At 39.1% G+C, this 10,221-nt stretch overlaps 1 protein-coding gene across 1 annotated transcript; it reads left to right on the top strand.

Annotated features, from left to right (window-relative positions):
* Positions 1–2,196: 2,196 nt before the first annotated feature.
* On the top strand, positions 2,197–8,682 carry FOXG1 (forkhead box G1). Its single transcript, XM_089671270.1, has 2 exons — positions 2,197–2,331; positions 6,186–8,682. Exon 2 carries the CDS (start codon positions 6,289–6,291, stop codon positions 7,600–7,602), a length of 1,314 nt encoding a protein of 437 aa, XP_089527396.1. The 5' UTR covers positions 2,197–2,331; positions 6,186–6,288; the 3' UTR covers positions 7,603–8,682.
* Positions 8,683–10,221: the final 1,539 nt, after the last annotated feature.

Genomic DNA, 10,221 nt, shown 5'->3' with positions numbered 1-10,221 from the left:
ATAGAATGCTATTCCATGATGTTGGACCGTTTTTTTATTTGTTTTATTTTCCAGAATAGATCTACCCTGTGCAACCAAGCACTTAGTAATCTTCTCTTCAATAGGACTTCACTAGAACATTTGTGTACGATGGGGTGACTCTTTTACTGGTCCCATTAATTGTCTTATTAAAAATATAAATATTAATATAATATTGAAATATAAATATTATTTTTATTCCCTCTGGAATTTCATTACTGAGAGGTCCGGGAAATAAATTAAACAAAAAATACACGTATTTGTGCTAATATGTGTGTTACAGCACCTATGTATTGATGAATTATTTATGCGAAAATGTGGGTGAATATATCACATTTTTTCCAGGAATTGATATCAACGTTGTCAGTCCATAGAATTATACACAACAGAAACTTTAGTTCTATATTGGCTCATAGCCTAACAATCCCCTTGGGTCTTTATATCTCTAGGGAGTTTATTTTATATGCATGTTATATATTGTATAAATTTAAATGTTTGTGTGTGTAATAGATACATAGGTCGATAGATAGAAGAGTGAGAGAATGAGTGCAACCATATTTCTGTCTAAATATCTATCTATCTATCTATCTATCTATCTATCTATCTATCTATCTATCTATCTATCTATCTATCTATCTATAGATACATACATACATACATACATAGAGAAAAAGTATAAATGATAGATAGATAGATAGATAGATAGATAGATAGATAGATAAGAGAGAATGACTGCAAGCATATTTCTGTAGATAGATAGATAGATAGATAGATAGATAGATAGATAGATAGAAGGTATAAATCATAGAATGTTAGAGTAAGTACAAGCATATTTTTTCTATCTATCTATCTATCTATAGATCGATACATATACAAATACGAAGTATAAATAATAGATAGCTGTAGTGTGTGTGCACATTTTTGTTACCCATCCATCTAGTTATTTGTCGATAGATACATATATAAATAGAATATATAAACAATAGACACAGTGGATAGATATTATTAAAGAAGATAGATAGATAGATAGATAGATAGATAGATAGATAGATAGATATATAGATAGATAGAGAGATGGACAGATGTGTGTAAGTAAATTGAATGTGTGTAAGTAGATTTATTATATCTATTTATTTATTTATTTATCTATCTAACTACAGCATCTGTCTATCGATATTGGGTTCTGTAATGTATTAATGTATTCATGTTTTCTATTGGTTGAAATAGATAGACTTGCGTCTTTTTTTCAACCGGACTAGCTATGTAACTATCTATCTATCTATCTATCTATCTATCTATCTATCGATTTAGTTATCTATCAATAGATACATATACAGTGACAAAATATAAATGAGAGAAAGAATGGTAGATAGATAGATAGATAGACAGACAGACAGACAGACAGACAGACAGACAGACAGACAGATAGATAGATAGATAGATAGATAGATAGATAGATAGATAGATAGATAGATAGATAGATAGATAGATAGAATAAACACACTTGATATCTATCTATCTAGTTATCCAACAATATAGCCATTAGTTATCTATCTATATATATATATATGAGAAAGAATGATAGACAGATCAAATAAACACACTTTAAATCTATCTATCTATCTATCTATCTATCTATCTATCTATCTTTCTTTCTTTCTTTCTTTCTTTTTCTTTCTTACTTTCTATCATTTCTAGTGCCTTTCTATGTATCTCTCCATCCACATTATCCATATCATATCTCTCCCCATACATTATCCATCAGCAGAACTAATTCTTGATGGATGGACAGTGGATGGGACTGCTGGGAGGGAACTTTGACCAACTTTCCCAGGAGTTGTAGGAGTGAGGGGCTGCCAGAGGCTCCTAGTGGAGTGAATTTCTTTTTTGTTTGCAAATACTTTAGACCTTAGCTTGCTGTTCCAGGTAACTTCCAGCACACAAAGAGAGCAGCTCATGCATTGCAAGGTAACCCCCAAGCCAGGTCTCATGGAGTCCACTCAGACGTTACAAGCTCCTGACATGGGAGACCAATGTAACGTCAGCTTGTGTAGACAACATTGTAGCCTGGGATGTCAGGCCAGCATTGCTGGAGATTCACCCTTTCACTGCCAGCGCACAGGAGGCTCCTCTCCTGCCCCCCTTTGCCAGAGTAAAAGGGCTGGCTAGTGGTCCTGGGCTAGAGTTGCCCATTGTATATGCTGGGCTCTGCTAATCCTGGTCACATAGCATTCATGCGGCAGACTGAAGTCCAGACTACCCAAGACCATCCAGAATCCCAGCCTGGGAACGACTCATCTTTCCTCTCACCAGGTATCAGTGTGTGTGTGTGTTTTGTGTCATATTAGATATGCTGGTACTACTACAGAGCCCTATAGGCCAGGCATTCGCTAGTCAGGCTGATAAACTGAGCCAAACAGCAGCTTAAAGCCATATTCCATACATTGATATATATAGAGAAGAGTTGTAGCCACACTGTTGACCTGAGATGTTTTTTTTATCTGACCATTAAAAATTCAGCAGAAGACAATACTGGCGATTAGACTGAAGCAGATCTCTTTGTTCCATGGGGGGATTTGGGAAAACAGTCAATGTTAACAAACAGCAGTCACGGTTGGCATTCTGTATAATGAACTGATGCAGTCAGTGTTATGGAGCACACAAAGCTCATTTTGTGAAAACTTGATTGAGTTAATATCATATCAGCAAATTTCACTGGGAGAAGAATCTCTTCTTTTCTTTGTGTCACAAACCAGCACAGATTACAAATTTTAATGATCTGAAAATGTTTGGTATACAAAATCATGCTTATTTCAGTATTAGCAAAAACACGAGCGATTTTTCAACATAAACACCCAGCTGTGTCTATTTTAAAAGCAGTTCAATGACAGCTTGCTCTTATGAGCATGCAATCAGCTAATTTCGCTTTTTTCCCTTCTGTGTTAATCAACACTTTCCTTCCTGCACAGCAGAGTACAAATAGTGCAGTTACTCCACATCACTAAATGTTTATCTAACCTGCAGCCTCATAGAATCCGGTTACACTCAGAGACAGCCAGGCAGGAGGAGAGAGAAAGAAAGCCCAGAGGATCCCTACACCTAGGCAGGAGGAGAGAGCCCAGAGGATCCCTACACCTAGGCAGGAGGAGAGAGAGCCCAGAGGATCTCTACACCTTGATAGGAGAGCGAGAGAGCCCAGAGGATCCCTGCACCTAGGTAGAAGGAGAGAGACCAGAGGATCCCTACACCTAGGCAGGAGGAGAGAGAGCCAAGAGTATTCCTATACCTAGGCAGGAGGAGAGAGAGCCAAGAGTATCCCTATACCTAGGCAGGAGGAAAGATAGCCCAGAGGATCCCTACACCTAGGCAGGAAGAGATAGAGAGATCAGAGGATCCCTGAACCTAAGCAGGAGGAGAGAGAGACCAGGGGATCCCTACACCTAGGCTGTAGGAGATAGAGAGAACAGAAGATCCCTGTACCTAGGCAGTAGGAGACAGAGAGACCAGAGGATCACTACACCGAGGCAGTGGGAGATAGAGAGACCAGAGGATCCCTACATCTAGGCAGGAGGAGATAGAGAGACCAGAGGATCCCTGAACCTAGGGAGTAGGAGATAGAGAGACCAAAGGATCCCTGTACCTTGGCAGGAGGAGACAGAGAGACCAGAGGATCCCTACACCAAGGCAGGAGAGAGCCCAGAGGATCCCTGCACCTAGGCATACACCGGGAAGCTGTAGCTCTCACTGTCTGTCTGTCTTTATATGGCTGTGGAGGACAGATCGAGCAGGACAGGACCACTAACTATTTATCGATTCTATCTATGTCTGTATGTAATAATAATATACAGTATGTCTGTATAAATGATAGAGAGATAGATAGATAGATAGATAGATAGATAGATAGATAGATAGATAAACTAGTTAGTTAGGTAGATAGATCAATCAAATAAACATTATATCAATCAATCAATCTATCTATCTATCTATCTATCTATCTATCTATCTATCTATCTATCAGCCTAAAAAAACATTTACAATTCAGTCAATAGTGTGGTCATGATATATATACACACATATTTTTTTACATGTGTGTTTCAGTATGCATTATATATATGTATATATCTAGATGTATAGCTAGGTACATATGTATAATTTTATATGTTAATATACACAGATATAATGCATACATTTTAGACTTTTACCCTTAAACATGTACTCATAGAATCAGATTTGCAATAATATGCAATATTACTAGTAATGAAAATAATGAACGACATTTTTAGTGATGGGAATTCTAGGGTTAATTTATTTATTTAGTTTAGCTTGCATTAAACACACAAGAGTCATAAACATATACAATGATGCACAGCATATATATATATATATATATGTATATATATAAAACAAAATAATAAAAAACATAAAAGAAACAAGTTACTATGGGGGCTAGTCGTTACACACAACTCTTTTATCCATCATACAGTTACAATGAAATAGATAATTGATGATAAAAGGCATAAGTTGTCAGTCAGCCTATAGCCAAGTGATGGGGTCACTCAGGGTGACCCTAAACCTTGGCCAGATCTTCCATGGCAGTCTGGAAGGAAGGGTGGCACACTCTCAGGGAAGCATGCAGGTAGAGTATAGTCAGTCTAACAATTCCATGTGCCAGTTTCCAGGCTGCAGCCAGGCCTGTGTCTTTTAGCCTGCAGCCTCTCACCCTGAAATCCCTGTGCCTGGCTGTGAACTGATAGTAACCCCCTTGCCAATAGGAATCGGTTAATTTATTTTCTCCCCATTGGGGTTAGCAGGATAGAAGCACACACACAGGAAATCTAAGGCAGTCGCCCACTGTCACGACACTTTAGTCATTAATTTCGAATCAAAGTCCTGCTGAAGATGAAGAATTGCTAATGAGTATACAAACAAAGCAATGCATTGCAGTGTGCCTATTGCATCCACAAAGGCTTCATGAGTGACATATTCCAGACATGATTTTGCCTATAGAAAATCATCAGGGCTACTAACGTGGATGCTGCATGCATAATATTAATCATCCTATAGACCTGGTGCAATAATCAAGGCGAGGATAGTAATTGTGTCTCATGAATGTGTAATATTAATCACTTCTAGGCTAATCAGGGTAGTAGATCTGTCACAGCACTTGACAAAGGCACACATTCCACTGCAATGCGGTGCTGAGCCCATAACACACACATACACAGGCTGATCGTCAAGGGAGAGACCAACGACAAGATCGGTCAGATCTGCTTTCTGCCCACCGATCGATCTGTTGAGGGTTGTAGACAGAGTGGCCTGATTGCAGCCAGATCCGTTTAGAGGCAGGCAGACAGACAGGAATCACACCAGCACCCAAATCAATGGTGTATAATCAGCGATCATCATAACAACAACAACAACAACAAATAAACACAATAAATCTGCGACAATCGCTGGGTGGCCAGCGTTTTAGTCGGGTGCATGAAACGACTACAACAGAAAATACTCAGTCCTCTCAGCTTGGCAAAGTAGTCCCTTGATTCTTCCACTTTCTTCCTTCCACGGTTATTTTCTCCCTAAAAGAAAGGTATAAACAAACTTTAATCAATAAGAGAAAATATTGACGTATAAAACTAAGATGGTCCAATACAGTGGGATGAAAGCAATGGCAGATATTTGGTAGAAGAAAAAGGAGGGGGGGGATCACATTTGGGAAAAAAAGAAGGGGGAAGGGAGGAGAGGTGAAGAGTTTCCCTCCCATATCACTCCGCATAGAGATGGAGGAGCAGAGAGGAGGGGGGGGGGGAGGGGAAGGAGAAGCCATGGGGTGGGATTGTGGCTAATCTTTTGATCCTGATTGGCCAGGTGGAGAAGAAACGTCCAGGCAGCCAAAGCTCTCCCATTGGTTCCAGCACCCAAAGGTTAAACCAAATTCTTCCTTTTTTTTTCCTAGCCTGGTGTCTCTGGGTCTGGAATTAATTGTAGCTATAGCTGTCTACTCTAGTTGCTGAGAGGGGAGGTTGTTGTGTTTATTTTGAAGGGACATGAAGTAGTTGATTCATTTTCTCCCCTGGCTTCTTGATTATATTTATATATGTCTATATTTATAGCCCTATAATTAACACCAATATTATGTGCGTTTTGTTTTTTGCTACATGACTTGCCAGTGTTTGGAGACATTGGTGCGACTGAGAGCCGTGAGCGCCGCTGCTCCTCCTGAATTCTTCCTGCTGCAACTTCACCCGAGTGTCCTGCTCCCATCTTTGTGATATGTTGGACATGGGGGAGAGGAAGGAAGTCAAAATGATCCCCAAGTCATCCTTCAGCATCAACAGCCTGGTGCCTGAAGCGGTCCAAAGTGACAACCACCCTCAGCCTCAGCATCACCACCACCACCACCATCACCACCACCACCAGCTCCTCAACCACCCTCAGCCCCACCACAGAGCCGTGCAGGAGGACGACGAGCTGGACAAAAGTCTCCTGGAGGTCAAGACGGAGAGCCTACCTCCTGGCAAGGTGGATTCTGCCTCCTCGGAGCTGGCTGTGGGGGATTCAGACAAGGATAAGCCCGAGGAGAAGAAAGGAGACGGTGCTGGGGCCAAAGATGGGGAGGCTGGTAAGGAGGGCGAAAAGAAGAACGGCAAGTATGAGAAGCCCCCCTTCTCCTACAATGCCCTCATCATGATGGCCATCCGCCAGAGTCCGGAGAAGCGCTTGACCCTCAATGGGATCTACGAGTTCATCATGAAGAACTTTCCCTACTACCGGGAGAACAAGCAAGGCTGGCAGAACTCCATCAGGCACAACCTCAGCCTGAACAAGTGCTTTGTCAAGGTGCCTAGGCACTACGATGATCCTGGCAAAGGGAACTACTGGATGCTGGACCCCAGCAGCGATGATGTCTTCATTGGTGGGACCACTGGTAAGCTGCGCAGGAGATCCACCACGTCCAGGGCTAAGCTGGCTTTCAAGAGAGGGGCCAGGCTCACCTCCACTGGACTGACCTTCATGGATAGAGCCGGCTCCTTGTACTGGCCTATGTCCCCTTTCTTGTCTTTGCATCACCCAAGGGCCAGCAGCACTTTGAGCTACAATGGGACAACCTCAGCATACCCAAGCCACCCCATGCCCTACAGTTCAGTGTTGACTCAAAACTCTTTGGGGAACAACCACTCCTTTTCTACGTCCAATGGCTTGAGCGTAGACAGACTTGTCAATGGGGAGATACCCTATGCCACCCACCATCTCACAGCCGCTGCCCTGGCTGCCTCAGTGCCATGCGGGCTACCAGTTCCTTGCTCTGGGACCTACTCCTTAAACCCTTGCTCTGTGAACCTTCTAGCTGGACAAACGGGCTACTTTTTCCCCCACGTTCCCCACCCTTCCCTAACTTCCCAAAGCAGCACGTCCATGACAGCCAGGGCTGCCTCTTCTTCCACCTCTCCCCAGGCTCCTTCCACCCTTCCCTGTGAGTCTCTCAGACCTTCTTTGCCAAGTTTTACCACGGGACTAACGGGAGGACTGTCTGACTACTTTACACATCAAAATCAGGGCTCATCTACCAACTCTTTGATACATTAACATCCAGGGGAGCAAGACTGTAAGTGAACATTTTACACACATTTCAATTGTACATGAAAACTGAAAGAAAAAAAACAAAAAAAAAGCAAGCGAACAAAAAAAAAAAAGACAAAAAAAACTTAAAAAAAAGACAAGTCCAGGTATTTTTTATGAAGTCCCCCTTATTTTTGTGTACGTCTGTTCAGTCTCTAGGGTTCTTTACTATTAAGATGAGGCGTGGTGTCAAAGTGAAAGCAATGTAGGAGCACACTGACCTCTGGGAATCAAAAAAACATTTTTTTTGATGCTATAGAATGTATAACTGATCTCTACATAGCGACTGCTTTGCATTATTTGTTACTCAGTACCATTATTTGTTATTCAGTACAATTCTATCACTTCTAGTAGCCAGGAATCCATGTCTGCAGTATTACAAGTCATAAAGCTAAAAGTTCAAAACTGCTAAAAAATAATATACTCGAAACTATTTAAAAAAAGTAATTTCGTATTTATGTTAATGAAAAGTCCAACTGCATAGTTATTATTTTTGCCCACTTCTTTTGTATCATTACACCATAACAAAAAAATGGGTATTTTATTTTCTTTTGTTTACTTTTAGACCAAAGATTGGGTTATAGATGAATGCAGAATGTACTGATCTATGTAACAATATGACAATCATAATTCTACAACAATTCACCTTTTAGCCTGCAGCATTGTCCGTTGCAAACAGAAAAAAAAACAAAAGATAAAAAAAGTACAAAATCTAATTATTTTAAAGTAAGTTTGAGGGGGACAAACTGAATACTGCCTTCAATTTGTGTTGTGTATATTATGGTGTATGTGCTCACTAACCGGTCGGTCACCTTTTTTTTTTTTTAATGTAGTGAAACGTTTTAAAAACCGATTGTACTTCTAGGTAATCCTTGCAAAAACTATGTATAACCCGTGTTGAGTAAAAATGCATACAACTGAGTGATTGTTAATTGTCTTAAAAATTTCTTGATTGTGATAATGTGGTCATATGCCCGTGTTTGTCACTTATACAAATGTTTACTATGGAGACACAGAAATAAAAAAATAGGCCAAATTCATATAGAACATAGTTTTTGTCGTTTTTTGAAAAATGATATATTCTGGGCTGAAGACTGACAAAGCAGTTGATGAAATATTGATTGGGGTAACTTTTGTCTAGGCCTAAAGTCATGTGTAAATTATTGTGGTCCTATGATAGTATTATGAAAGTGGTTTTAAACTAATGATAATTATATATATATATATATTTTTTAATTTATTTATATATATTTGTGTATATAATATTATATATATATATATATATATATATAGCAAAACACGTTATGAATAATTGGTATACGTATAAATTTGAATATATTTCAATATATATTTATATATATATAAACACAATCAAATTTATATGTATATATACATAATTATATATATGTGTGTGTGTGTGTATATATCTTAATATCTTATTAATAGATAGATAGATAGATAGATAAATAGATAGTATATTTACGTTATCTACCCATCTATCTATCTGGAGGATCTCTATTAATGTATGTATACGATAGATATTGTTTTGCAATATCTTGCATATATATATATATATATATATATATATATATATATATATATATATATATATTTATATGTGTGTGTGTGTGTGTGTGTGTGTGTGTGTGTGTGTTTGTGTTGTATTGTACACACATTTATATATCTGCTTGTGCATAGTATGTATAAACATGCCTGATCATGAATATTTGAAACCTATTACTATGATTGTGGGCTCACTTTAGCATGTTTAGATAAGTTGCTTGCTATTAGGGTATTTGCAACAGTTTCAGTTGCAATCAATTTGTTATCTTTTGTAACAATTCAAACTTTAGGAGGTTCTTCTTGGGCCTTCCATATTCAGCACCTCTGTTGGATATTTTGTCCTCCTTTATCTGAAATTTCAGCACATTTCAAATAGAGATTGCATATTTGTATTATGATATATTTATAGTACAGATAAATACTGATTGTTAGAGGTTTCATAGCTGAGCTGGAAGTTTTTGAAAACATTTTTTTTAAATTGTATGTGAGCTGTTTTCATTCCTGACTACTACTGAGTGTTCCCAGCAAAGGCTCCAAACTGTAGAAAAATCATTACAAAGCTGAACAAAAAAAAACCTTTGCCACTAATTGTAGCCCGCAGGGAGTTCCTTGCTTACAAATGAATCATTTGTCACTGTTGTAAGGTATGAAATCTGTTCTGCAGTGCTGCAGTGAGCTGACGACTCTTTCAATAGGGCCTAATGAAAAATAAGCTGTGTGGAAGCAATATTATGTGAATGGATCCAGTTTGTGACCCTGACTTTATCCAATCAGCTAAATCCACAAATACCTTTTAATGCTACAAACAGAATGCTCTGGCTTTGGCACCCAGGATAGGTATATAGTGTAAACCTTATAGTATAGGAGTGAATGCTGGGAAATCTCCCGGGGTCTGTATTAAAGGATGAAGTCACTAGATGTGTCAGATCTGTGGATTAGCAGAAATCAGGTTTGCTTTTGCAGTAACTCCATGGATTGCTCCAGATCAGTGAAAGAAGTTCTAAGAGGCTCCCAGAGCCGGTT

The sequence above is a fragment of the Staurois parvus genome, unplaced genomic scaffold (assembly GCF_062004578.1).
Source record: "Staurois parvus isolate SC_StPar_1 unplaced genomic scaffold, SC_StPar_1.0 ptg000104l, whole genome shotgun sequence".
NCBI classification, from domain to species: domain Eukaryota; kingdom Metazoa; phylum Chordata; class Amphibia; order Anura; family Ranidae; genus Staurois; species Staurois parvus.
Note: the sequence above shows the minus strand (reverse complement) of the source record. Positions and strands in the feature narration are given on the sequence as shown.